The sequence below is a fragment of the Capsaspora owczarzaki genome (genome assembly GCF_000151315.2).
Source record: "Capsaspora owczarzaki ATCC 30864 unplaced genomic scaffold supercont2.9, whole genome shotgun sequence".
NCBI lineage: Eukaryota > Filasterea > Ministeriida > Capsasporidae > Capsaspora > Capsaspora owczarzaki.
The window spans coordinates 565,310-591,652 of NW_011887300.1; the positions used below are offsets into that span (position 1 = coordinate 565,310).

A 26,343-nucleotide genomic window follows, 5' to 3' on the forward strand; every position below is an offset into this window, starting at 1 on the left:
GTTCGGCGTTGTTGCTCCAATGCGGACTGTTCTGCTGGCCAAGGGTCAGGTGCGTCGAGAAGTCGTGGCGATAGACTTCTCGCAGCCGCTCGCCAGTGTACTCGAACAGCATGCAGCGGTCGCTCAGTCGGAATCCCTGCATGCCACCGTTGTTGTACACGATGTGACCTGCCTGATCCAGAGTTGGGATACTCTTTGGGACCTTTTGAAGGCGGCGACGCGTCGCTTCGTCAATGTGCAGCTGGTGGACAGTCGTTCCTGGCATCGTAGCGAGCGCTGATACGTGTCCAGTCAGCAAATGCAGCCATAATCGATTCAAACAAATGGAATACATGAAATACAAGGCCCTACCTTTTTCGACATCCATGCCGTTGTTAATTGAGTTGCCACCTTTCATGAACTCGCTGAACTTTGCGCTGACGTGCGCAAAGTGAAGGTCGATGCGTGACTTGCCTGTTTGAAATGTACAACTTATCAGTACGCTTGAAGATTCGGGGATCGACAGCTCGACATGCTCCTCACCTTCACCAGCCTCGAAGTGCCAAAGGTCGGTGATGTCGAAACTCGCTTGAGTATGCATCTTACTGGATAGGAAGACGCTGAATGGCGAGTTGACGTAGTGTGCACCTGCGTCTGTAACAACAGAGGCAGTATTGATTCTGGGACGAGCGGGCGGTGAGAGAAATGCGACAAACAGTTTTCGCGACAACACTGCTCTTACGGTGGAACTCGTCCCTCTGTGATCAGCGAGTTGATGACTGCAAACACAGCTTGCAGATGATGGATGATCAGAATCCAGTCCTGTTTTTCATCGGGCAGCCAGGCGTCGAAGTGAAGCATGGCTACTTCGTTCGTGCTGGGTTGACGGAAAAAGAACACTATTCCATGAAAAGAGATCCCAGTTTTCGCGAAAAAAGCTTGGCTGCTCTGACGATAGTTATCTGGCATGATTTTCATCTGTTAGCAGGAAGAAGGACGACAGAGTTTCGAAGCTCGTTAGGACAACAGATCGCGGAAAGTTTTTGGCTGTTCGAAACTCACTTTGAAATCACACAAGAACACAGCTTGACCGGGACCTAGGTTGTTGATCGTCTTGTTGATGAGGGATCGAGTATGAGCCGAGCGGAGAAGGTGCGCCACCCACTGCTGAAGAGTTTGGCATCCTCGCTCCAGGATGGTCTGCATATCGGCGCATTCGCCGGGGTTTTGAGGGAGATGGGCGTCGATGTGCAGGCTCAGATCGGCAAGGGTAGTGAGGCCTTGGGTGCAGATTGGGCACGGCTGGGGACTGCTGAGCACGCCGAGGTGGTGCTGCTGCTGGCAGTCGTCCAACCCGAATGCGAGGCAGTGGAAGGGGTGGTCGTAATGCTTGGTTGGATCAGCTGTCAAAGCGAAAAGATGGTCCCTCAGCCCTTGTAGACGCAGCCCTGCCGTATGTGCGTCCGGAAAAGCGATCGTCAATCGTTCCAGTTCTTGCAGCAGAAAAGGGATATCCTCGCTAAAAACCGCGAACGCTCGGTGGCAGTTGCCGCAAAGTCCGTTTTCAGGAACACGCCGCTGGAATATAAACTCTCCTGCGTGTAGAGCGCGCTGGAACACGCTCCAAGAGCACAGGAGGCCGTTTTCTGGGCGTCTTCGTGCATCTTCCGCATCGATGTTTCCAGGTAGACGATAGGCTTCGCCTCACCAGTGACAGGGTCCACCTTTGTCTTGTGAGCACTGGGAACTGAGTGATCCAGCGTGAATGCGCGGACGCTCGCATCTAGAGGGCGCGACTTGCGCGGCGTGGCTGGCGTCCGCTGAGCGATTTGGCCAACTCCATAGTGCAGATTGTTCGCGCGCGCCTGTTGCACAGCGTAGCGCGTCACACCAGGCATGGTTGCTAATATGTCCTTGGTTTTGTGATGGGCGACCGTTCCAAGAAGCTGCGGTGTCTGGTCTGGAAGAATGGGCAGCAGTTCTGCTGTGCACTGCAGGCGGATCTGGGCCACTGTGCCAGCTGTGACAGATGGCACGTATTTCTGCGCAGCAGCCTGAGCTGTTTCGGCAACCAGAGCGTCGTCATGGCCATGGACCTGCGCGACAGCAGCGACGAGAGCTTCGCAGCCAAGCTGCACCGCTTCCTCGCGCCGGCGTTTCGCTTCACGGGAGCCGGGGACCAGATCCTCTGTGGCCTTTCTGCGCGATCTGACGGGGGTTGCAGCTGCTTGCAATGGTACAGGGATAGGCTCGGATGTGGGAGCATCAAAAGTCAAGTAGGCGGCAGGCGGCGCGGGACTTGCAGCCGCGGCGATGCTCTGCCGCCGGCGGGGCTTGCGCGATGATGCTTGAGCCTCTTGAAGGGCATGGAGGTGCCTTTGGACGGCTTTGATGGCCTGGTAGATGGCAGAGAAGTGAGAAGATTTTCGCGCCAAAACACTTCGGCACCTTCACCCCCCCCCCTGCCTTCGCTTCTGCGTACTTGTTGCTCCCGATATTCATCTCGGCGCTTCATTCGTAGTCGTTCAGCCGCTCTGGCATTGTTCACCGGATCAAACACACTTCGTTTGGACCGAACCATCAACGATACAAAAGTTTCGGAAAAATCGATCTCACACGGCTGCTGCTCGGCCACGAAAAAAGACTGCATATGATAACAGGTGATAAAATAGGTCGGCGTCTGCAATGGCAGCGGTGGACAGTGAATAGAACTCTCAGGGCAGCGTTTCTAGAGGTTTTTGGGCCAAAAACAGGGTATAAAGCTCGTCCAAAAATGGAAGTTTTCGCTCTTCAATTCCACCTTTTCGACCACCCCAACGATTCTCGGTGCGCTACCCGCCCCAAAAACTAGACGCTACAATAAAATCGTATTGTCAACACAGTGTGGGGGTAGAGAGGGAGCCAGATCGAACCGGCTCGAACTTTTTTTCTCGAAACCGACAAAGGTCGAAAAAAGTTGGGCCAGTGTCATACTGTACACTCTCATACTGTAACACTGTCGTCCACCCGTCACCGCAGAACTTGGCTGCACAAACCGCAACCCCAATGCCGCGCTCGCTCGCACTCTAAATAGCCCTCGCTGTCCAACAGTCCTCAACCTCCCGCCATTCACCACAAGCACACACACACACACACACACACCTCCCTTATTGAACTCTCAAACGCTTTCTCCACCCATTGAATTGGGACTTTTGAAAATCTCCAGTCTCGTTCGCTCTGTGGCGTCATTCTTTTTTTTTTTTTTTTTTTTTTGATTCGTTTGCCACGCTCACACTCACTTTCCCCCTTTCCACTTCAACTCAAGTAGTGCGAGGAAAAAAATGGGAGGTCTGCTGAGCCTCGAGGAAGACTCGTCGTCGGATGAAGACGACTACGTGCTCACTGGCGACAACGAGTCTGCCGTGCTCGTGCAGGACGCGGGACTGCCGCCAGACCCCGAGGAAATCGACACGGCACGAGCGCGTGCGGTTCGGCGGCGGGAACGGCGACAGGCGGCCCTGCAGCACATTCTCGAAAAGCAACAGCAACAGCAACAGCAACAGCAGCAACAGGCGAGCCACAAGACTGTCCATGCATTGCGCTCACCAAAGCCAGTCAAGCGAGCGCAGAGCGGCGGTTCGAGCTGGTTTGGATTTGGCGGCGAAGTGAACGCCCATTCGCCATCTGCCACCACAGTGACGACGACGACGACGACGACGACGAGCGCGACCTCAGCCAGCTCCAACACTCAGAGCAACAGCAGCAGCAGCAACAGCCACAATGCTCATCACAGCACCACAGCGAACGCGGAATCACCCCATCCTCATCATGACAACGCTGCTGCTGCTGCTGCTGCTTCGACGACTCCGACAGCCGCTGCAGCAGCCGACCTCGCAATCCTGCACTCGCCGGCATACCTGATGGCCAGCTCGCCGCAGCTGCGCCATGAAGTCAACCTGGGCCAGTTCTCGCTCATCCGGACGATTGGCAGGGGCGGCTTTGGCAAGGTCCAGGTCGTCCGCCGCAAGCTCTCCCGCCGTTACTATGCGCTCAAGTACGTCTCCAAGACCGAGTGCATCAAGCAGAACATGGTTGGGAATGTGCTCTTTGAGCGGGAATTGCTCGAGCAACTCCGGCACCCGTTCATTGTCAATCTGCAGTTCTCCTTCCAGGACGAGTTTTTCATGTACTTTGGCCTCGAGCTCATGACGGGCGGCGACATGCGCTTTCTGCTCGACAACGAGAACGACCCATTTGTGTTCACCGACAATGCGCTGCGGTTTTACGCGGCAGAGCTCGTGCTCGCCATCCAATACCTGCACGACATCCACATTGCCCACCGCGACATCAAGCCCGGCAATCTGCTGCTCGACAGCAAAGGGCACATTCACCTGACAGACTTCAACTTGGCCACGCGTCTCAAGGGCCGCAAGTCCCACACCATCTGCGGCACCATCCAGTTCATGGCACCAGAGATTTTCGCGGATGCCGGCCACGACACTGCGGTCGACTGGTGGGCGCTTGGAATCACGCTGCTCGAGATGGCCACGGGCAGCACGCACGTTACCGCCAAGGATTACACTGCGCTCGAGAAGGAGCTGGAGACCTTTTCGATTGCCAATCTCGAGAACAAAATGTCTGACGTGTTGTTTGACTTTTTATCTGGCCTCCTGCTGAAAACGCCGTCCAAGCGATCGGCGTTCGCCAGCGCCATCCGCACCCATCCCTTCTTTGCCAGCGGGGTGTGCCAAAAGCCCGAACGATTGTCTGGAAGGCAGCGACTCATTGAAGCAATGCTCGAAGGTGAATCCATCGACGACTTGGCCAGCTTTGCAGACGATGACGATGACGATGACGACAATGGCGATGGCGACGGTGGTGGGCAGGACCGCAAGAGCGGCCGTGAGTCGAGCCCGCCGCGCAGCCGAGCGGATTCGTCGTCGGCGTCACCACGTCCGCGTCGTGTCAAGTCAAAGTTCACGCCGATTGACTGGGTGGCCTGCGAAAAGAAACAGCTCACGCCGCCATTCCATCCGAACGAGCACATGGCCAACTTTGACCCCACGCTGGAGTTGGAAGAGCAGCTGCTTTCAGACAACCCGCTAGCCATGATCAAGCGCGCACGCAAAGTGTCGCGGCAGCGGCTCACCAAGGCACAGAGCCGCATCAAGTCGGACTCGGCCGAGTTGAGCGGCGTGACGCTCTGGCGCAACCTGCTGCTCGACCCCAGCGAGCACGCCATGTTTGAGCGTCTGCCCAAGCCAATCATGGGTGAGCAGGCCGAACTGTTCCACAACTTTACCACCTTTGACCTGGAAGAGTACCACGACGCGCAAGTGGAGACGATGGCTGCTGCCATGACAAAGCACACGGAGGCTCTTGAGTTCCGCAAAAAGATGCGCATCATGCGCATTGAGGATGGCCGCGCCCGTCGAGAAATTGTGGCTGGCGAACCGGATCCTGACGCACCTGCAGGGCTGGTGGTGACGTCCGCCCCAACGTCCGCCCCGACATCCGCTCCATCCTCCGCGCCGTCTTCGGCACCCAGCTCTGCTCCCGGATCGCCTGGCGTCAGTCGAAAGCACAAGCACGACAAGTCCAGCTCGTTCAAAAACGCCGTCACCCCGCCTCGGCCTGGCCGCTTGAAGACGCTCGTCCAGAAACTGCGAGGTGTCGACCACCATGCCTGGCTGTCCAAAGGCATTTCCGAGATTCTCGACAACCAGTCTGCCGAGCGTCTCCCCGGCCTTGACGGCTCCCTGGACAGTCTCGAGGCTCGGTCGGCTGAGCGACTGCCAGGCGTCGAGAAGGCCGTCTAGAGCGTGTTTCTCGAAACGCGAGTTTTGATGCAAAATTGGTTGTTATTCTTGTAGCAAGTACAGTAGTTGTGCATTTTCTTGGGCACAGGTGTGTCTTCTTGGTAAATTGTTCCCGCCCACAAAACTTCTCGTTCATGTCTTAAAGTTATCCGCGCGCAAAATAGGGAAGGAGCGGGTTGAGCAAACAAACGGATTGTCTCCTTCACCAAGTTTGCAGATCGTCAAAGCCCAGTTGGCACGTCGTCATAGCTTGTAAGCCGAAACATCCACCTTTATTGACAAGTTCCATCATCGCAGCAGTCCGCGTTACACTCGGCCAACTCCTCGGCTGTCATTTCAAAGTCGGGCTGTCGCATATGCCCTGAGCTTGGTGCTGTCGGATCGCGCATATCCCTGAGTGCCGATACATCCGCTTGCAACGTGACTACAGGAACCTTTGAGCTCGCAGGCAAAATGTATCTGTGTTGTTCGTCGAGGACGAAGGCGGTGATGAGCATGCGAACAAGAGGTGAAAAAAAAATGTCAAATCGATCATCATACTTGTTGTCGCAGTACGGGCAGTACGAATCCGTCTCCTCGTCAAAGTTGCTGCCCAAATTCCACGCCAACCCATCGCGATCAAAGGTGAGTCGAGATGTCATCGTAGAAGCGATTGTTGACAAGCCGAAACAAGACTTACGTGGAATTCTTTCGGAAGACCTTCTTGCACTGCCAAATGTCGATAATTGTTTTAAAACAAAAAGCAATCATGGTCATGACCAAGCAGAACCAACGTTGCCAACGAGTGAGTATTCGAATTGAGTTGTGTTTTCCCATCCAAAGCCTTGATAGTTGACGTCTTTGGTTGACGTCTGATTTTTTTTTTTTTTTTTTTTTTTTTTTTGGCGGGAAATCGTTTTGCAGCCACACGATTGGAAAACACGAAACACGAAACAACGGCCGCAAATCACCGCGCCCGCATCCAAACTTCGACTATCAAGCACACACAGACCTTCTTGCATGCAAAGACGAGCTCGACGGTCTTGCGGAGCGGGTGCTGCTCGGACCCAGCGTGGCATTCGGGGCAGTCAAACCACTTCTTGCAGCATGCGGCGCGCACCGAGACCTGTTCCCCCCACCCCCGCCACCCCGCAGCAAGCACGTCAGCAGCAGCAGAAAAAGCAAAACAAGTGAGTCGCATGCAAACAAGAGGCGAATATGAGCGGCATGAGATCAGGTCGAGCTCGAGGGATGAATGTTTCACTTGTGACGACAAACCTGTGCGTTGAGGACGTGCTTGCACATTTGTGGATGGTGGAATTGGAGGAGGAATTAAGAGTGGCATAGGAGCAAGATTAAAGCAGTCGAATTCAGTACAAACGAGGTGTCTGAGCTTCAAATGAGAACGACCACATCCACCGATTCAGCCACTGAAAGCGCATTCGCATTCATTATTCAACCCATCTTCAACAAAAGAAAGACTTGAACTCTAGCTCAGTCATTCCAATCGAGAGATTTACCAGTCATGAGCGATCGTCGTATGAAAGACCTGCTCAAGCAGTCTGGGAGGTAACACAAACCTTCTGATTGCGCACCGACCTCGTTTTGATTTGGTTTGGTAGTAATAATGAGAGGTGATGATGGTGACCAGGGCAAGAACTATGATTGAGAGAAAGGGTGTGGTGGAGTCCGTCTGAGCAGCTCAGAAACTACTTCCGTTGATCCCCCCCCCCTCCTTCGCCTTGACGTGCTCAACGCCAACATTGATTTTCCTACTTGTCTTACAATCCTCGGCGCCCTCCCTCAACAACCAAGCCGCCGGTCTGGTGGTGCTGCGTCGGCTGCGGCTCCAAAGTGCCAGAACTGCAAGCAGCCGGGCCACTGGACGTACCAGTGCACCCGCAGCAGTGCCGATGCGACCGTCTACCGCCCAAGGCCATCGCGATCCAAGCTGCTCGAGGACCGCATTGCGTCAGGCGCGCCGGCGTCGATCGCACTCCCGCCATCAGGCGTCGGGATGACTGCGGCAGGCGCTCCAGCTCAGTCCCAATCCCAAGCACAGTCCCAAGCCCAAGCCCAAGCGGATGAAGCCAAGAGCGAACGTGCTGCCTCGCATGAACTCTCTGCAATGTCGCTTGCTGCCGTGCCGCAGGGTGGTGCCGCCGAGCAAGGTCGAGGCCGATCCAACACAAAGCGACGAGCTGCGTCGCGATCATCGTCCAGCTCGTCGGGATTGTCGTCTGCGTCGGGATCGTCATCAGGGTCGGGATCATCACGGTCATCATACTCGTCGTCTGGATCATCGTCAGGCTCGAGCTCCGGGTCGGACTCTGGCTCTGACTCGGATTCTGGCTATAGCTCGGATTCGAGCAGCGGATCAAGCCACAGCAGCGGATCAAGCGATTCCGAAGACGAAGGCAAGCATCGTCGTCGTCGTCGTCGTAGCCACGGTTCTAGGCATCGTCGTCGTAGTATTAGTCGTAGTCCTAGTCCTGATCGGAGTCGCTCGTCCAAGAATTCACTTCGACCGCCTTCATCTCGTCGTAACAATGCTCGGTCTCGGTCTCCATCTCCATCCCGGTCTCGGTCTCAGTCTCGGTCTCGATCGCCGCCTCGTTCGTCTTCGTCTCGGAGTAGATCCGACCGCGGGCGTCGCGACGATTGAATCAGGCAGCGCAAATGAATTTTTGTGTATTTGTGTGCATTTGTTGTTTCCATGGACTCTTTCCATGGACTCTGCTCACTTTCCAGCAATTCTCAGTTCAATCTCTTTGGTTCCAGCATGTTTGAGGCACGAAACCGGGAAAAAAATGGCGCGAAAATGATCAACCCAACGAGCGAACGAATGGCGGGAAACCAAAATCACTCCCGCAACATCTGCATTCATGGTACAGTGTACCAGACACATTTTACAAGTGAAGCAGCGGGCTGGGAGTGAAGATTCGAAGCGAGAACAGACAAAAATGAAAACTAAACAAAACAGAAAAAGAGCGGATTTTTTGCCCAATTTTCACAAAGCATTACATGGCACACAAACAACGTGTCGCAGCGCCTCCGCTCCACTTCAGTACTTGGTATAACCACCATTGGCATCTATCACAGCTTGAATGCGGCGCGGCATCGATGAAATGAGATCGCGGCAGACCTCTGGCGTGAGCACTTCTTCGTAGACCGCTTGGAAGCGTTCCCACAACGCGGTCTTGCTCTTGATCTCCCTCTCCTGGTAGATCTTGTTCTTGACCATGTTCCACGCATTTTCGATGGGGTTGAGGTCGGGAGAGTTCGCAGGCCAGTCCAGGACGGTGATCTGATTGGTTTCGAACCACTTGGCCACATCTTTTCTTTTGTGACAAGGGGTATTGTCATGCATGAAAATCATCTCGTTTTTGTTGTTCCACACGCGAATGCTTGCTAGCAACTCGCTCTCCAAAACTGAGAGGTAGGTGTCGCCGTTCATGACGTCGCCGACCTCGCAGAAAAGCGAAATTCCGAAACGAGAGATGGCGCCCCAAACGTTAATATGGCCACCGCTGAACTTGAGCACGCATCGATCGGTCAACGTTTCGCCAACCGATCCACAGGTGTTGTTCCTGCAGAGATAGAGAGCAGTCTCGCCGGAGAAGACGACCCTCAGCCAGTCATTGACGGTCCAATGCTGATGAGCGAGTGCAAAGGCCAAGCGTCGCTCTTTGTGTGTCTCTTTCAAGAGGGCTTTTTTGAAAAGTCCTGCACCATGCAGCACCCTTCTTATCGTGCATGGAGAAACATCAACGTTGGTCAATCTGGGCATAGTGGCGGCCACTTCGGGTGCGGTGTCGGACTCATTGAGGAGGATCTGCGCTACAATGTTGTCGCGGTGTAATGACTTGAGCTTGCTGGGGCGACCGGGGCGGGGGCTGTCGCTCGTCGTCGCCCTTCCCGAGAAGCGTTGGGTGATGCTGATCACTGTAGAACGTGGGAGGTGAAGCTGGGTGGCGATCTTGTTGTAGGAGAGGCCAGCATTTCGCAACGCGAGCACTTGACCGCGGACGACCTCCCTGGGCATCTTGTCCAGCACGGGCAGCGGTCTTTTTGGTGAAGTTGGACGCAGCCATACCGGGGGCTGTCTGGGAGCCACGCGGGACGTGGACTGACTGCGTGTGCGAGTCATTGCGCACAAAAAGACTGAACCCAAACCAGAATTTGCGCGGGAAAAGTGACTTTTTTGTGTTTCCTGATATTTTTTATTTTGCTCGCTGCTGCTCCAATATGACTCGGAACCCCCGCTCCCGGTGTTCATCAGACGTCTGGTACACTGTATCATGAATGCAGATGTCGCGGGCGAGACGGAAACTAACACAGGTCCCAGGGAGGGCGAAAAATTGAAAAACAGAAGGGTGGTCGAAAATTAATGATCGGGATAGTATCTTCTAAAGTTTCAACAATCCATGCCAAATCGTTGACAGCATGATATGAGCGCGTGCGGTCCACGTCAAAGGTAGATTTCCTCCCTTGTCACAATGTTGCCAAACTCTATTTTATTTCATCATCACTTCACTTTTTTTTTTTTCATTGTTTTGTTTTTCTTCTCAGAATGCTTCTCAGTAGCTGCCGTCCTCGTTTCGGCTTCTTTGCTGCTGCACACGCGCTCGGCTCTGTCGCCGCACGGCCCGCCTTCTCCATCCCCACGCTGACCCTTGCACGGTGAGCCCTTGCTACATTGAAGTTGATCTGGTGTCGTGGTGGTCGAGTGTCCCCCGATGCTCAATGAGGGGTTGAGATCTCGTCCTTTCGCTCTCTCTCTCTGTTTGCCAGATCGCTCGCGTCGTCGTCGAGCACAGCCAGCCCCACTGATGATGCAGCCAAGATCCCTCCTACCACCACTACTACTACTACTACTACTACTACTACTACTACTACTACTGCTGCTGCTGAGCCAGCGACTGCGACTGCGGCTGCGACTGCGGCTGCAACCCCGAAGCCGCCCATGATGCCCTTCAACGAGTACTGCAAGGCCAAGACAGTCCACAATATGGCGAGCAACATCGCGGGCGTCCCTGTCGCGATCGGAAGCATCCTGCTCAACTCGTGGGTCTTTGTCATGGTATTCCCGGAAGTGTACGACGGCTCAGTCCCGCAGGACCAGCTTCCTCAGTTCTTGTACGTTCCGACACGACATTTTGCCGAAACGTTGACCAAACAAAAAAAAAGTTTACTCACCCGGCGTGGTTGCTTGTCACTTTGGAAACAAACAAAAACAACATCAGTGGCCTTGATTTGATGGTGATTGCGGGCATGACGGGCATGGCATCGGCTGTTCTCGGCTTTGCAGGCGGCAAGTGGTTGTACTCGCAAGCGTATGCGCTGCTCGCGCCAGCCCGCGCTCGCCAGATGGATGCGGTAGGTCGAGTGACAATTGCATGGCTGACACACTTTGTTCAATCCACTGACGTTGTTTCGGATTTGTTTTTGGTTGCTCTTGTTGACCAGCGTCACGCCGACTTTGTCGATCGCATCACAACGCGCCGCCATGCAACGACCTCCATGTCGGATGATTACTATGGCGACAAAATCAAGTCGCTGTCGGATTATCGCAAGTGGCTCCGCGTGCAGCACAAGCGTGGCAAGGAGCCCGCCAACGATGCCTTGCGAGATCCCTTTGCAGATTTTGGCAAAAAGAAGCAATAAAAGTACCCTCGCGTCTCCTTTGTCTTCATTCTAGCAGTCATATTAGAGTACAAAGCCAAAAACAAACCATCCACCAAAAACAATAGGTTGCTGTCCATTTCAACGCAATGCTCGGAACCAGGCTGCTCCAGAATACGCGGCAAAGTCAGTATCGGTTCGCAACGCGTCAAGGTCGAGCAGACGCAGACGAAACGCCGTCTCGAGCGCCGCTTGACATTCAGTTTCATTCCCGAGAAGAGCGTGGGCACATGCCAGGTTGTAGAGGGAGGGCTCGGCGTCGTCGCTCGGTTCCGCTTCGTCGTCGTCCTCATCCCGCCGGCTCTTTTGGGCAGGTGCCTTGCCCTTGCCTGCGGCTTCTGCGCTGGGCTTGACCAGCACGCCGTCGAGCGCAAGAGACTGAAAGTACATCGGAATCGCCTCACCGAGCAACCCAGCGATGGACTGGCCGCGGCGGATGGCGACACGCGCTCGAGCCATGAGCGCATCGCCGGCTCGAGAGTACCAGTTGATGGAATTGTCGGCGTCATCGTCGGTACCCGAGCTTGGCTTGCTTTCCGATAGCAGCGAGGCGAAGCCTTTGTGAGCCAGGTTGCCCAAATCGTCAGCACGCGTTAGCCCGCTTTGGTCATCACTGCCTTGATCTTGGTCGGCTTCCAACAGGCTCTCGGCCAGGGATACTTGGGCTTCCGCGAGCTGTCCGCGGATTCGGATGGTGACTTCGCGTACCGAGGCGTCCGCGGCGAGACCCGCAGATTGCGCCAATGCAGCCGTGAGCCCTTCGATACAGGACAAGTACAATGCATGCCTGTCGCCGGAAGAGCGCCCAATGGCACTGTCGTCTTGCTCGGCTTGGGTGAATTGCAAGGCCGCACGCTGTAGCGCGAGCTCAAGCGCCGGTAAGGCAAGATTTCGCTCCGAGGCCAGCTTTGAGGCGTTGTCCAGCACGGTATTGGCCTGGGCGAACAGCATGTTGCTGGCGTCCAGAGTATTCGTCAACGCAGCTGCACTGCGGAGTGCGGAGACCCAAGCAGTCGCGCAGTTGATGGCGTCCTCGGGTGTCACATTGTCCGAACCGTCGTTGTCTGCATCCTGTTCAGCGCTGCTGGAAAGTGCGGCGCGCAAGGTCGTCGGTGTCAGATCCACTGGTTGCGCTGATTGCGTATGAGCCGGTTCAGCACTGCTACTGCTGGATGCGTAGGCCTGGGTCGTTGCGAGCGCTTGATCCACGGCAAGCTCGACCAGCTGCTTTTCAAACGCAGCGCGGAACTTTTCACAGGCCTGACCATACAAGGCGCTTGCCGATGCAACATTGTTATCATGCTCTGCCAACTCAGCGCGCATGACAAAAATCTGACAGAAAAACAGCAAAAAAAAAAACCGCCAATCAGCGAGATGTGCTCAAACCTTTGTTCTTTGTTTCCAAATCACTACACTGAGCTGGTGACCTACGTACCTGGCCATAGTTGAACAGGACATCACACGCTTCTCCGCCCCGGAAGGCGAGCTCATCGTACACTTGAGCAGCGTCGAGGAGGAGCCGCTCTTTTCGTCGACGACCTTCGCACAGGGTGGCTTGCTTGAGGAGGTTGTGACCCCTGATGATGTTGGAGCAGCATGACACGGCAAAGTGAGAGCTTGAAAAACATCTCTGATGAGCAATTGGTTCTCGAAAGCAAAAGCAGAGGCACCATACCAGTGATACAGCGCTTCGGTTGATTCGGGCTCAATCGCGACTGCAGCCTTGAATGAATCGACAGCCATGGCATAGTATTTCATTGCCTTGACAGCTTCAACCGTCCCGAAATCGCTGTAGCGCTCGCCCTTGCCTTGGTTGAGCAGACCTTCGCTGAACAACTTTTCGAACGACTTTGAGTTCTGACTGGAGGTGCCTGCACCGGAGCTTTTGCTCGGGCCACCATGTCCCTTTCCTGCAGCTCCGCTGCTGCTTGAGCCGGCGGCTGTGCTCTAATATTTGAGAATGAGAGGCTGAGAGACTGAGAGACTGGCAATAGACAAAAAACAAACAAAAAAACAAACGCGAGTTGCTACGTACGTGCTTTCCCTTGACCATTCTGAGCTGAATCGAGGTGTGTAAGGCTTGGCTGGTCTAGCACAAATACGAAAAGGAAGAGGAAACAACAATCACAGAACGATGAGTCGAGAATAGGGTTGCGAATGGCAAACACAAATCAAATTCAGGCAAAAAAGGGTAATGTTGGTAACGGTCATTCGGCTCTCAGATTGGGATGCGGCACCAGAGCGTTCCAGTGTGACAAAACCTCTCAACAAAAAACAGCCATGTACGCCTTCTCCTCGAGGAGCAAGCTTACACAGAAACTCGTTGACAAGCTCGCCTCACTGAATCAAAACTGATCTCCCCGCAGCAATGAAAAACCGCTTTTGCATTACCATCACGCCATCGCTCTCTCCAGTGTCAACGGTCTGTCTCCACTCTCTGCACATTTGGATCCAGTGCCATAACTTGTTAGTGAGCCATCTGTACGATTTTTGGCTTGAACAACTCCAAGTCGAAAACTGTGCACCCTCCCGTGCCATCCAAACACCTGTGCACAACGAGGTCTCTCGAATATTCCCATCCAATCGATCACGCCTCTGAGTTTTTCCAACAACAACAACAAGTTGGAAGAGAGGTGGCAGGAGTCCGAACGTCGAATCTATCAGAGTGCTCGCGTCAATCCGCACATGTTTTACCATAATGCACGATCAAAGCAAACGCACTGACGCTCTCCGGATGCACACCCGGCGCTTTTCATGACCGACGGATGTGAATATTGTTGATGGCTCGTTTTTGTGCTTTGATGCACCTTCTGGATGGAGCGGTCAAAATGCACTGTTTTGACTTGCGCTTGTCGTTGAGCACAAGAATCGCTTGTCCACTGAAACAAGGCAGCAAACGCAGCAACGCCTCTGCTATCGTGGAGTAGAATCCAATGATTGATTGAAGAGATAAAACCGCGGGGGTGACTTTGTCGAGAGGAGCGATGAGAGTGAGTGTTTGATGTGTGCTGACTGAACAAAAAAGCATTGGAGGAAGCACGCTGCGCGGACCATCATTGAATCAGTCGATGCAAACGCAACCACAGGTGCTCGATCAAGCACAAGATCGATCGGGCAAGAGCGCTTGTTGCATGTGCGAGACGAGACTGCCGCCATGCGTACTCCAGATCAGCAGAAAAAGAAAAAAAGTTGGCGAAAAGGCTGAACAAAATGTATGGGATACTACCTACTACAACAAGTGGACTGAGTTGTTGGAGCTGAAAAAGTAAAAAAAAAAAAAAGTCAAACTGAAGGGGTTGCAGTAGGATGTATTAAAAAAGGAGAGTTTGCAACAACAGCGACTAAAAACGTAAACATTATCACGGATCGAGCTGTTCCAGCGGCCCACCGTTGGTGCATTGTGTGTATGTATAGTGGTGTTTGCTTATTCCGGAGGCTGGAGACTGGCCCGTTCGCTTGATTGTTGCTTGAATCCAGCCCTCATCGATGACAGTGACGTCGATAGCTTCGTCGCCCTCCTCGAGCTTCGTCGCCCTCCTCGAAGGAGACCTCATCTGCATCGCTGGCTTCATACGAATAGATTGCCTTCCAGGCGGGAGCCTCGGCAACAGGGGCAGGAGCGGGAGCGGCGCGCTAAGCAAAAAAAAAAAACAAAAAAAAAACAAAAAAAAAACCGGAGAGTAAGAAAACAGTGAGCATCGGCTCAAATTGTAGGCACACTATCTCTGGATGCACGATGTCCAATGCTCTTCTTACAGCAGCTGGTGCGCGAGGAGCCGGGGGTGCCTCCTCTTCCTCGTCGCCGCCGTAGCTGGCTTGGGCAGGGGCAGAGTACGACTGAGCAGGGGCAGAGTACGACTGGGCAGGGGCAGGGGCGGATCCAGTCTCGTCGTCGCGTGCGCGCTGGTCGTAGTTCATGCGCGCCTTGGTGGCAGCAACGGCGCGTTGCGTGGTTGGGTCGTCCGCCACCGAGGTGACTGTTCCGCGCAACTTTTCGGCCTCGGCATGGTAGGCGGCCATCGACGACTGCTTGGTGTTTTCGGCAATACGCTTGGCCTCGGGGGTGTCGGCAACGGCGGTGAAGGTGCCCTTCGGGTAGTGGCTGTTTTGGCCGAGAGAGCAAAAGTCAGCTGTTTTTTGGCTCAAAATCACTCTCCATCGCAGCAACAGCTAGCAACCACTTAGCAGCGCTTACGTTTGGCAGTAGGGCTTCTTGTTCAGGCCGCGGTAGGTCTTCATGTTCAGGGTGATTTTGCAGACCTCGCAGTTGAAGCACATCTTGTGCCAGGCCTGGTCAAGAGCGTTAAGCTTCTCCACAGGGTAGACGGGCTTGGTGCAGCGTGCGCACGGCGGGTTCATGTCTGAATGCGATGAGGTGACTGTGGAGAAAAAGGAACAAAAAGCAAAAAGTCAATGCAAAATCCATACAAAACAAAAAATCCAATAAAATTCAATAAAATCCAATAAAATAAAAAAAATGAAAAGAGGGAAAAATTTGCGCTGCTTGTACTCCGAGCGACTTTCGGCAGATCAGCAGCAGCCAAAGCACACAGCAATCACAGCACTGCACTGCAACTGACTGCAGTTTCCAGGTCAGGGGCAGAGACAGGTCCGCTGAGGATTGTGGCTGGACTGTCTGTGTTTGTTCGTGCATTCAATCTTAAAATGGCAGGTTTTCCCGTTTTTTTTTTTTTTTTTTTTTTTTTTTGGTTTTTGGTTTTTGAAGGACGTTGTTTTGTTTCGCAAAGCTGTGCGTTGTTGCTTGTGGATGCGTGCAGCGTGTGTGATTGACGAGCGAATGCATATCAAACACGCACAACGTCATAGTCGAGCTCGACGAGAGGCTGCAATCCGCTGCTGCTTTCCGCTTTGGACAAGAAGACGTTTTTTTTTTTTTTTTTGTGGATTTTTTTTTTTTTTTTTTGGCTTGTTGTGGATTCACACGCTCTGCAACGACGATCGATGAACATGAGCAGGACAGAGTGAGCTGTACCGCTCGATGCCATCGTAGTGCGACCAAGCAGTAGCAGCGGCAGCGGTTTCGAGGGAAGCAAAACGCAACGGAAGAGCAAAACCAAAGAAAATAAAAGAAAAGAAAAAAGGGGGAAATTTGAGCCCGTCTGTGACAGCGCACATCCTCTTCTCATTCAGACGCATGACTCTGAGGCGAGTGCTGCAGCGATGATGACACAAGGAATGCGCAACAGACAAACGCGTTCGATGGAGGCGTCGGGCGAGGCGCGCGGAGCCAAGTGAACGGTAACGAAAAAGACGAAAAAAAAAAAAAAACAAAAAAAAAAAAAACGAAAAACTTACAATTCAAAGAAGAAGACTGGACATTTTGGCTGGTACTTTGCATTGCCTGATTCCGCAGCATCGTCATCCAGCGCCAGCGTGTCCAGTTAGAGGCTTCGGACAAAGTTGATGGTTACGGCGTTGAACAGAATGAGTGCCGGCATTTGCTGAGCCATCTCATCAGCCATCTCATCACCTTCTTCGGCTCACACACAAATTCTAAACCTATGCCCCCCTCATAGAACAAACAAGCCAATAAAAGCGCGGTTCAGCGTGTTACGTGGAATGTATTTTTTTCTATTTTCGAAAAAAAAAAAAAAGCATTCACCAGGAAAAATACCAGGATTCACTCGGCCAACAAAGAGCAACCAAAAGAACAACGACGCAGCATGCCGATCAAAGGGAAGAAACAAGTGGGAAACAAAGTGAGACACTTGGGAAACAGCTTAGTCGAAAAGACCAAAGCCCATGTCGCCCTCCTCGGACTCCTCCTTCTTCTCCTCCTTCTTGGGCTCCTCCTTCTTGGCCTCAGTCTTGGCGGCGACAGCGACGGGGGCGGCAGCGGCAGCGAAGGCAGAGGGGTTGGCAAGGTAGGCCTTGAGCTTCTCGGCCTGCTTGAAGGTGTAGTCGATCTCGGCAACAACAGCGAGGACGTTCTTGTAGGCGTTGACGATCGAGTGGGGGACCGAGGCAACGGTGGGGAAGTCGATGGCGAGGGAGACGGCAGCGACGTTGCGGACACCAAGAGTGAACTTGGAGAGGAGGTCGTCCTGGGTAATGTCGAGGACTTCGGGCGAGAAGACAGCGCCGTTGTCGTAGACGTTGCGGATGACAAGACCGTACGAGAAGGGGGAGATGGCGAGCATGTTGAGCAGGGCGGCAGCGGAGGCGTCGACCTTGTCGCCAGACTTGATCAGGTGGACGTCAGAGACGATTTCGATGGTACCACGGGCGATCTTGGTGGGGATGGACAGAGCCTGGAAGAAGGAGGTCTTCTCGGGGCCGAGACCAGTGTTGCCAGCGGGGACGAACACATCAACGGGGGCGAGGGCACCAGCCTTGGCGGGGGCAGCGACACGGTTGGCGGTGATGATGGTGCGGACCTGGGAGAGGTCGTCCTTGGTGAAGACAAAGCCGACGTTCTCGCGGATGAAGGGGAGGAGCTTCTCAACAGCGGGGTTGGCGGCAACGTGTCCGCGGATGGCCTTGCGGATCATGGTGTTCTTGCCCATGAGGATGACACCGCGGCCGCGGAGGGACATGCGGATTTGCTGCATCTGGTTGGAGCCGACATTGTCAACGCCGACAATGAACAGGCGGGGGTACTCCTGGAGGAGCTGGACAAGCTTGGTGAAGTAGTCAGTCTTACGCTGGTCGCCGTCTGCCTTCGACATTCTGAGTGTAGTAGAGGGGTATTTAAAAACGGCGCTCTGTCAAAAGGAGAGTGAAAGCAAGGTGAGTGGGATGAGTTGAGCAATCGATGCAATGTTGCATCAGCGAACAAAAAAAAAAAATTAAAAAGAAAATAAAGACAAAAAAAGAAAAGGAAACGCCGACGCGAAAGGCGCCGATGGCGGAGCGCAAGCAAACGGAGGAGTACAATGACACCGATGACGATAGCCACGCTAACGCTGCGGGACGAGATCGAGGCAGTTGAACGAGAGCGAGAACAATAAAAAAGAAAAAAAAAGAAAAAAAAAAGAAACGAGAGCCACATGTGTTGCTCCTTCTCCTCGGCGTCCTAGACACCGGATCCCAAGCGCAAATCATGCGAATAACATGTTCTAGAGATGGGGCGCAGGGGGAGGCGATGGACGCGGAAGGGCGCGCGACTGGAGGAACAGGAAACGAACGGAAATCAAAAGAAATTGAAAAAAAGATGAAAACCGCGTGGTCGGCAAAAAAAAAAAAAAAAAAAAAAAGCCATCCTTTCTTTTGCTTGCTTTCACTTTCTCTCGCTGTGAGTTCTGCCGCGCTGCCTCAACGAACAGGAGCAAGCAATGCACACGGACGGTTGACGAACAGAGCGCGGTCGGTCGGTCGGCGAGTGGTTGAGAGGAAGACGAAACTCGAAAACAAAAGGGGCAAAGTAGAAAACCCAAAAAAAAATCAAAAAATCAAATCCAACAACGCTTACACGAAAAGAAGAGAGCGAACAACCAAAAGTCGAAAACACACAAATCACCGAAATTCAGAAAAAATGTTCACCGTCTAAAGCTTTATGAAGAATAACAAAGGAAAAAAAAAGAAACGTAGGATATTGGCCTCCGCTTCAGAAAATGCACAGAAAAAGCAAACACGGTTGAACAGCTGTATATTTTTAACAAACGGGAGAGCGGCGTCATTACTGGCGCAAAGCTACTTGGTACCGACAGTCTCGCCAGGCGGAATCAACCGAGGAAGCGCTCGTACTTGTTGGAACTTTTGGAAAAACACACATGCCTTGCCTGCGGCCCTGGATTCCGGCGATGTCATTCGCTCTCGCGCAATGCCCATTGTATTGGGTCCGCGAGCAAACACGATCGGGGCACAGTACGACGGATGAGGTTCGACAATAACTGTGACGAACACACGATTGCAGTTTGAGTTTGTTCGTGCTTTGGCGCCGTCCAACAAGAAGGAAGCAGAGATCGAAAAGATCGGAAAACAACGCTTCATGCAACTCACCAGCCTCTGGCTTGACTTTGGCTAATTGGACTGACTTGTCAGTGCTAACTGGCTCGGCGTTGTGTTGCTCTGTTAGTGCCAGGAAATTGGAAAGGGACACTGCGACGTCGCGTTGCTGGTGTCCCCAGATGGGTCGTACTTGGTGCCAATCCGTCAAGCGTTTCGGCATAATCTGTCATTGTGGGGTGTGTGGGTGTGTGGGGGTTTTGGTGCTAGTCAGTAAGGTGACTTGTTTTTGTGTGGTTGCTTGATGTGGATTCTCGAGTCCATAATGCCAAGGACCCCAAACCGATGCTTTCCTCCAATCGAGTGGCCGATCAGTTCACAATAGTTCACGCTTACCAAAGTGCGCAAATATGTATGGTTTGCTGGATACCGTGGCAAAAAGGAGGGAATAAAGTCGGGAACCAATTTTGCCTCGGGATCATCAAACATGTTAACAGGCGATACGAAAAAGCGATAGTGGGGATCGTTTTGCCGTTCTGCAAGTTCTCGGAATTCGCTTTCTTCTATCCTCGTTTGGACGAGCGCTGTGGCCGGAGGTGGGGGGGGGGGAGAAAGAAGGAGATAAGCCACAAAAAAAAGAGGAAGGAGAGTCGAACGGTGAGAATAGAACAACTCCCGAAATGGCATCACAACTCTGAATGGACACGCTACCGTGCTTTTCTTGGGAGCCTTGCGCCGAGTCGAAGAGGAAGCGGGTGAGACTCTCTGTATTGTAGTCCAGGGGCTGCATTTCGGTAGGTTCAGAACAGCGTGAGCACACCTTCGACATGTCAATCAAAACAAGCTGCTGAAAAGCCAATCACACTCACATTGACCAAGTTGGATTGATTCCAACTCCCAGCACGAAAGGGCAAGTCGGGCAGCATCTCGTTCGCAGAGCGCAATCGCGCGTTGGACGAAAAATCGGCCAGGGAGGCGCGGAGATCATTGGCATTGCCCTCTGTCCGTCCCGCGTGCTCGGCATACGCCTGTGCCACGGCGCCAATCTTTTCTATGAACTCAATGTACACGTCGGCCAGCTGAAGGTGACGGACGAGGGGACGCAACATTGGAAAACACTGAGATTAGAATGCGTACAGGATGCACAAAACGCGCTCCCTGTCCTGCCACCCTTACCATGTCGACGGCAGATGTTTTGGCAACGGTCATGCCCGTTTCCCGCATCGCCTGGCCGACCAGGTGGACAATGATTGCTCGGCGATGCTGCGCATTGGACTGCGCGAGCGGCGGCCGTGCGCCCTCGTCCACCCACTCGAGCCCCGTCGCAGCCTGGCCAAAGTACTCTGCAGCAGCTGGATCGAGATCGTACCCGGGCGGCGCCACCGCTTGCGCGAGTCCTGCTCGGCCAGCAGCGAACGCCGAGGCGTCGTCCAGTCCCGCAGTCGAGTGCAACGCCGGCAGCCCGCCCAGCAGCGCCACATTCGCACCGGACGACGCCAGCGATGGATCGCCCAGTCCGACCGGCACAAACTCTGCGCCCGCAGGCAAGAACCCCGCCGTGTTCAAGCCGCCAAAGCCAGCAGCCGAGACATCGAGCCCGCCAAGCAGAGATCTCGCATTGGGGTCGAGCATCCCGCTGCTGCCCACATCGCCAAGCAGAGGGTGCTGCAGTGGTGGCAGCGGATTCATGGCGGACATGAGGAGCTCGTCCATGAAGCTGTCCGTGACAGCCGACATGTCCATGGTTGCAGTGTCGATGGTGGATGGTTGAGAACAGCGATTGAAACGGAGGGGCTAAGCGGCGAATGGAAAAAAAAGTGACTAGATTTCTGAGACTGATCCAAAGTCACGCGCTCACACATAAGAGGGTTCAGTGTTGGAGCGTAACACACAACGCAGAGTCGAAACATTTCAAAAGAACAGCAACAAAAATGAGACCGAATCGATTTGCACCCGCTTTGAAAGATCAACACATGTACACACATTCAACGCGCTGAACACATCAGTCTGCAGCAACTTGCGCTGATCCTCAGGGATCCAACGTAGCGAGAAGGCAGCCAAACGATGGGCGATCGTCAGATTCGTCGTCAAGACACTCGAGCGCAAGTGTAACAAGCTCGCGGACGCTCTGACTCTCTGCCTCGGTTGGATTGAGCGCCGAATCCAGCATGCCATTGATGGCTTGGTTTTTCACAGCCTTCCGCATCTCGTTTTTCAGTCTGGGCCCGGGCTTGGCGGCGGTCATGATCTCGAGCAGAATCATGCCGAATGAGTAGACGTCCGTTTTGGTGGTCATTCTGCCCTCGATGAGGAACTCGGGGCACATGTAAGCAGCTGTGCCCTGCACGTTCTGTGTACGCAGGTAGCTTTTATCATGGAGGTGTTGGGCTGCACGAACGAGGCCAAAATCAGACACTTTTGCGTTGAAATGCTCATCCAGCAGAATATTGTCCGTCTTGAGGTCAAGGTGGAACAGAACATGGTCAGGGAAAGCTGTTTGGACGTAGTGCATGCCGCGGGCGACATCAGCCGCAATCCGATGACGCTGAGACCAAGTTAACGGAGGCGTATCTTTCTTGCGACTCAAGCGATCACGAACCGATCCGTTCGGCATGAATTCGTAGACCAGGCATCGCTCGTCGCCTTCTTCCGCATACGACAGAATGGAAATGATGTTCGGGTGGCGGAATTTCGACAAGGAGTCCAGTTCCGACTTGAATTCGGCAGGGCCTTGTTTGGATTCGGCAGACAGCTTCTTGATGGCAACATGAGGGCCAGGCAGATTGGCACCGTACACGCGACCGAATGCTCCTTCGCCAAGCAGAGAATCAGCAGCAAAATTGTTCGTGACGGAGACAAGAGTTGCGAGGGAAACTTGTGGGATGGGTCCGTCAAAGTTCGACGCTGATGCCGAGTCTTCTTTTTCGCGCTCAAGGACGTCAATCCGATCAAGAGCTGACTTCAGTTCATGATCCTTGGCAGCAAGCTCCTGATTTTTTGCAGCGAGTTCCTGATCTTTGGCAGCTTTGATACAAACAGCTGAACAAACAAAAGACTGCAAAAGACTGCGCTTGATCGAAATATTCGCACACTCACTTCCTGTACTCTTATTGCAACAGTTGGCTTTGAAAATATACATCGAGGGGGGGGGGGGCAGAAAAAAAAACAATGAATGACACAACGTCGCCGAGCAAGACCAGAAGCAGCAAACACGAAAGCAAGCGCTCAATTTGCAAACTCCGAAACTTCTGAAAAACAGAAGACCGACGCGTTGGTTGGGGGGGACCAAACAAGGAAACGAGCAAAAAAAACACAAACCAACCATAAAAAACATGGGTCAAATGTTTGCTTTAGCAAGTGGCCTTGGCGATCGGGTTGTAACGATCGGCGTACGGGGGCATGGAGGGGCAGTTCTCGCGCATGTGGGCGAAGGGCTGGACAGTGTTGAACTCGGGGAGCTGGATGCGGTACTTGCCGAGAATCTGGCACCACTTGTTGCCGGGGTCGGCAGCCTGGCACTTGGCGGGGATGGGAGCAGTGTCAAACCAGGCGAGCTCGTACACGTCAAGAGGAGTGAACTCGGCGCAGTTGATGCTGTCGGTGAGGTTGCCAAAGAGGCCGCCAGCCTTGTAAGTGTAGCAGACAAAGACGTCGCAGACCATGGCAATGCCGTCGGGGTACCACGGCTCGTGGCCGGCGTAAATCCACCAGTCCTGCTCGGGCATGGAGATGAGCTGGCCGAACGAAACGTTGTGGGCAGCAGCGTGGGCAAAGATCTCGACGCAGCGAGTGTAGGCAGTGCCAAGACGACGGTTGAAGGCCACGTTCCAGAGGGAAGGAGTGTGGAGCTCGACAAGCAGGGGCTCGAGGATGGGGTCGAGGAGCGAGAGCATGACGACGAGGTAGTGCTGGTCGACGGGGGCGGGCATGTTCTGGTCGGGGGTGTCGAGCCAGGTGAAGAGCATGTTCTGGAAGCCGTACAGGTTGCCAACAACGGACTTGACAAAGGCAATGGCGGCAGTCTCGTTGAACTGGGCACGCTTCTCGGGCGACAGGGGCAGGTGGATGACGTTGTAGTCGGCAGCGGTGGCGTACTTGATCCAGTCAGCGTAGGGGTTGCACTGGACAAGGTTGACGGGCCAGTAGTTGGACTTGGACTGCGACTCGCAAATGTTGAGCTCGCCGTCAATCCAGAGGGCAACGGTGGTGTGGCCGAGGGCCGAGCCAGAGCCCCACATGATGGTGGGATCAAGACCGTCAAGACGGACAATGCCGATAAAGTCGCCAGACTCAATCTCAGAGGGGTCGAGGGGAACCTCAATGGTGGTGCGGGGAACCATCGTCAGGTTGGCGTAGTCGTGGAGGAACTTGAGGTTGTTCTCGGCAGTCTGGGTGGGGACGTGGGTGGACGAGTTGCCGCCAGTGTTCAGGCCGAGAGCGCCCAGGAAGAGCTGGAGGGTTTCGTAAATGTCGACAAGGGTCTCGACCTCGTTCTGGAGGAAGCGGAAGACACGGAAGCCGTTGCGGCCAATGTCCTCGAGCTCGGCGGGGCTGAACTTTTCCCACTCAATGACCTGGACGCCGGCAGCCTTGACAATCTGGCCGTGCCAGCTGGTGACGGTGGCGAAAAAGTAGTAGTCCTCGCAGAACGTGTTGAGGGGCTTGGACGAGGTGAGCGTCATGGTGGCAGATCCGGCAGTCTGGTCGTACACCATCGACAGCGTGTTGACAGCAAAGCAGCCGCCGGCAAAGGTGATGGTCTGGTTCATGTTGAGCGAGTTAATGTAGATCGGAATCCAGCCCCAGTAGAGGTCGGGGGCGTAGGGGTTGCCGAGCTCCTCAGCGCGCTTGTTGATGCGCTTCATGCGGTTTTCGTGGTGGGGCATCATCGAGTCAAAGAGCTCGCCCTGGGACTTGGGAGCGATCTGCTCGACGTGGTCGATGACGACAGTGTGGCCCTGTTGTGCAAGAAAAAAACAAGAGGAGTTTTTTATTGTTGTTGGTGAGTCAATAAGCCAGTGGGTGAAAATCGACAAAATAAAAATTTAAAGGAACGGAAAAAAAATCGGCAAAATATGCCGCCATATCACAAGACTCAAACAAAATCGTAAACAAAAAGGACATTTGATACGAAAAAAGTTCACTAAAAAACGCTACACTTGTTTCGGTGAATATGCGAAAAAAGATCGAGTTGCGCAAGCACATTGTGCGATGAACTCGAGCGCGCAGCAACCACTCCGCTTGACCGAGCAATGGTGCGAGTATGACCACATGCTGGTTTCGGATGTGTGTGTGTGTATGTGCTGTGCGTTCCAGGAACCAATGCCACAAAGCGAGCCGACGGGGAAAGAAAAAAAAGAAAAAAGAAAAAAAAAAGCCTTCACACGACCAACATTTGGCCACACGCTCCCCACACACCCTCATCGCCGCGCTTTTGTCAGCTGGCATGGCTCTCTTTCTCAATACACCCTGCAGCCACGACGCAGAGCAGCCGAGGGTGTGAAAGACGCACATCCAGATCAAAAAAAGCGATTTTAAAAAACAAATACAAAAAAGACCGTCGGCAATAACAATCTTTTGTTTTTTTTTTCGCATTTTTTGTATTTCCCCGCCTGCATCTTGCCGTCGCTCGGCTTCCAGACCCTCTCCTCGTGACGTAGTGCTCACAAAGCAATAACCAACGACACGAAGCGCCAAGCCGCATTCACTGCAGCGCAATTGAACAAAGAAGCACCGATTTGAAAAATCAAAATAAAAAAATCCAAAAGGATCGGCAAAAAGGGCTAAAAAAAAAGAAAATTAGTGGAAAAACAACAACAAAAAGTCACAAGTGCATTTCAATAAAAAAGTCCTGTTTCTCTGCTGCTGCTGCTCGCTGTGCTCCGTGTGGGATGACGCAATGTGACGCACTCTCACCATCAAGTTGTAGTGAAGCAGCGAAACAAAAGACGGCGCATCCGCAAAAGCAACAGAAGCAAAAGCGAAAAGGGAAAAAGAAATAATAAAAAATAAATGACAAAGCCGGTTTTTTTTTTTTTAGGTTTTCGGCTGTGTGTGCAAGCCACATTCAAACAAGGGCAAGGGCAGCGAGGGGTTTGTACCTTGCCAGCATGGTGGAAGACTTGCTTGTCGCGGAAGGTCTTCTGCGACTCGTAGCCCTGGGAGAGGAGCTGCTCGGGCGAGTGTGCGGCGAGCGACGACGCGGCAAGCGCAAGGAGCGCAAGGCACACAAAGGCGCGCATTGTCAAAGAAAAAAGAAAAGTGAGGACTGGATTGTGAAACTTTGAGCAAATTTAGAGATGAAATTGCAACAATGGGGAAAATTAACGCACACAAATTTAGATGAAGAAACAAGGTAAATTATTGAAAAGAAGAAGGCATGAATGCGAGGGTTGGAAAGAGGGTTGAAGGAAAACGGGGTTGACAGGGAGGTTTTTGTTGGTGTTTTTTTTGAGGCAACTTTGGCTCGAGGAACTTGAGCCTTGAGATGTTTATGCCTGCTATATCGTGTACTGAGATTCTTGTGTGTCTCTATCAGCGGTGTGCGGTCTCCAGAGCTCATAAAAGCTGAGGAGCCGGCTTTTACTTTTGCTGGTGCGTTTTGAAGCAACTTTGGCTCGAGGAGCTTGAGTCTTGAGATGTTTATGCCTGCTAGAACGTGTACTGAGATTCTTGTGTGTCTCCATCAGCGGTGCGTGGTCTCCAGAGCTCATTCAAGCTGAGGAGCCGGCTTTTACTTTGAACGGAGTTGCTCCCGGCTCTTGCTCATCTGCTTGACACGCAACCCGAATGCACTGAATCTCTGTACTCTCGAGTAAGACCAGCCCCCATAGACCATCGAAGAGCCCAGCCGAGTTCTTAAAGTGGTTCTGGTTTCGAAAGTGAAAACTTTCCAGATTCCGGTTTTCAGAGACTCTTTTAACGGGCTGGTCGTTTCTCTCGCCATGCTGCGCACCTCACGTTGCCCGAGAACATCGCTGCAAGTCCACTTGCC

The 26,343-nt window shown here is 53.3% G+C and overlaps 12 protein-coding genes across 12 annotated transcripts; 3 read left to right on the forward strand and 9 right to left on the reverse strand.

Moving 5' to 3' along the window:
• Positions 1-953: 953 nt before the first annotated feature.
• On the reverse strand, positions 954-2,494 carry CAOG_08900 (hypothetical protein; the record flags this gene model as incomplete). The annotated part of the gene is made up of 4 exons (XM_011272260.1): positions 954-957; positions 1,055-1,382; positions 1,514-2,375; positions 2,462-2,494. The coding sequence occupies 4 exons, from the start codon at positions 2,492-2,494 to the stop codon at positions 954-956; spliced, it is 1,227 nt and encodes a 408-aa protein (XP_011270562.1).
• Positions 2,495-3,206: 712 nt separating this feature from the next.
• CAOG_05563 (serine/threonine protein kinase) lies at positions 3,207-5,896 on the forward strand. The gene has a single exon (XM_004346186.2). The coding sequence runs from the start codon at positions 3,300-3,302 to the stop codon at positions 5,775-5,777; it is 2,478 nt and encodes an 825-aa protein (XP_004346236.1). The 5' UTR covers positions 3,207-3,299; the 3' UTR covers positions 5,778-5,896.
• A 131-nt stretch (positions 5,897-6,027) lies between these two features.
• On the reverse strand, positions 6,028-7,083 carry CAOG_05564 (hypothetical protein). The gene is made up of 5 exons (XM_004346187.2): positions 7,035-7,083; positions 6,769-6,882; positions 6,457-6,485; positions 6,318-6,365; positions 6,028-6,236 (listed from the first exon to the last, which is right to left on the reverse strand). The coding sequence occupies exons 1-5, from the start codon at positions 7,059-7,061 to the stop codon at positions 6,050-6,052; spliced, it is 405 nt and encodes a 134-aa protein (XP_004346237.1). The 5' UTR covers positions 7,062-7,083; the 3' UTR covers positions 6,028-6,049.
• A 182-nt stretch (positions 7,084-7,265) lies between these two features.
• CAOG_05565 (hypothetical protein) lies at positions 7,266-8,449 on the forward strand. Its single transcript, XM_004346188.2, has 2 exons — positions 7,266-7,325; positions 7,572-8,449. Exons 1-2 carry the CDS (start codon positions 7,282-7,284, stop codon positions 8,419-8,421), a joined length of 894 nt encoding a protein of 297 aa, XP_004346238.2. The 5' UTR covers positions 7,266-7,281; the 3' UTR covers positions 8,422-8,449.
• A 371-nt stretch (positions 8,450-8,820) lies between these two features.
• Positions 8,821-9,906, reverse strand: CAOG_08901 (hypothetical protein; the record flags this gene model as incomplete). The annotated part of the gene is made up of 2 exons (XM_011272261.1): positions 8,821-9,411; positions 9,523-9,906. The coding sequence occupies 2 exons, from the start codon at positions 9,904-9,906 to the stop codon at positions 8,821-8,823; spliced, it is 975 nt and encodes a 324-aa protein (XP_011270563.1).
• Positions 9,907-10,306: 400 nt separating this feature from the next.
• On the forward strand, positions 10,307-11,441 carry CAOG_05566 (hypothetical protein). The gene is made up of 4 exons (XM_004346189.2): positions 10,307-10,439; positions 10,551-10,895; positions 11,003-11,135; positions 11,226-11,441. The coding sequence occupies exons 1-4, from the start codon at positions 10,330-10,332 to the stop codon at positions 11,421-11,423; spliced, it is 786 nt and encodes a 261-aa protein (XP_004346239.2). The 5' UTR covers positions 10,307-10,329; the 3' UTR covers positions 11,424-11,441.
• Positions 11,442-11,446: 5 nt separating this feature from the next.
• CAOG_05567 (hypothetical protein) lies at positions 11,447-13,553 on the reverse strand. Its single transcript, XM_004346190.2, has 4 exons — positions 13,477-13,553; positions 13,117-13,388; positions 12,877-13,018; positions 11,447-12,773 (listed from the first exon to the last, which is right to left on the reverse strand). Exons 1-4 carry the CDS (start codon positions 13,492-13,494, stop codon positions 11,523-11,525), a joined length of 1,683 nt encoding a protein of 560 aa, XP_004346240.1. The 5' UTR covers positions 13,495-13,553; the 3' UTR covers positions 11,447-11,522.
• Positions 13,554-14,921: 1,368 nt separating this feature from the next.
• Positions 14,922-15,800, reverse strand: CAOG_05568 (LIM and SH3 domain-containing protein; the record flags this gene model as incomplete). Its single annotated transcript, XM_004346191.2, has 3 exons — positions 14,922-15,074; positions 15,198-15,543; positions 15,637-15,800. The coding sequence occupies 3 exons, from the start codon at positions 15,798-15,800 to the stop codon at positions 14,922-14,924; spliced, it is 663 nt and encodes a 220-aa protein (XP_004346241.2).
• Positions 15,801-17,182: 1,382 nt separating this feature from the next.
• CAOG_05569 (ribosomal protein P0) lies at positions 17,183-18,130 on the reverse strand (the record flags this gene model as incomplete). Its single annotated transcript, XM_004346192.2, has 1 exon — positions 17,183-18,130. The coding sequence occupies one exon, from the start codon at positions 18,128-18,130 to the stop codon at positions 17,183-17,185; it is 948 nt and encodes a 315-aa protein (XP_004346242.1).
• Positions 18,131-19,033: 903 nt separating this feature from the next.
• On the reverse strand, positions 19,034-21,181 carry CAOG_05570 (hypothetical protein). Its single transcript, XM_004346193.2, has 6 exons — positions 20,526-21,181; positions 20,219-20,428; positions 20,061-20,133; positions 19,746-19,933; positions 19,404-19,575; positions 19,034-19,294 (listed from the first exon to the last, which is right to left on the reverse strand). The coding sequence occupies exons 1-6, from the start codon at positions 21,090-21,092 to the stop codon at positions 19,095-19,097; spliced, it is 1,410 nt and encodes a 469-aa protein (XP_004346243.2). The 5' UTR covers positions 21,093-21,181; the 3' UTR covers positions 19,034-19,094.
• A 197-nt stretch (positions 21,182-21,378) lies between these two features.
• CAOG_05571 (protein kinase) lies at positions 21,379-22,488 on the reverse strand (the record flags this gene model as incomplete). The annotated part of the gene is made up of 2 exons (XM_004346194.2): positions 21,379-22,373; positions 22,455-22,488. The coding sequence occupies 2 exons, from the start codon at positions 22,486-22,488 to the stop codon at positions 21,379-21,381; spliced, it is 1,029 nt and encodes a 342-aa protein (XP_004346244.2).
• A 211-nt stretch (positions 22,489-22,699) lies between these two features.
• On the reverse strand, positions 22,700-25,591 carry CAOG_05572 (hypothetical protein; the record flags this gene model as incomplete). The annotated part of the gene is made up of 2 exons (XM_004346195.2): positions 22,700-24,307; positions 25,451-25,591. The coding sequence occupies 2 exons, from the start codon at positions 25,589-25,591 to the stop codon at positions 22,700-22,702; spliced, it is 1,749 nt and encodes a 582-aa protein (XP_004346245.1).
• Positions 25,592-26,343: the final 752 nt, after the last annotated feature.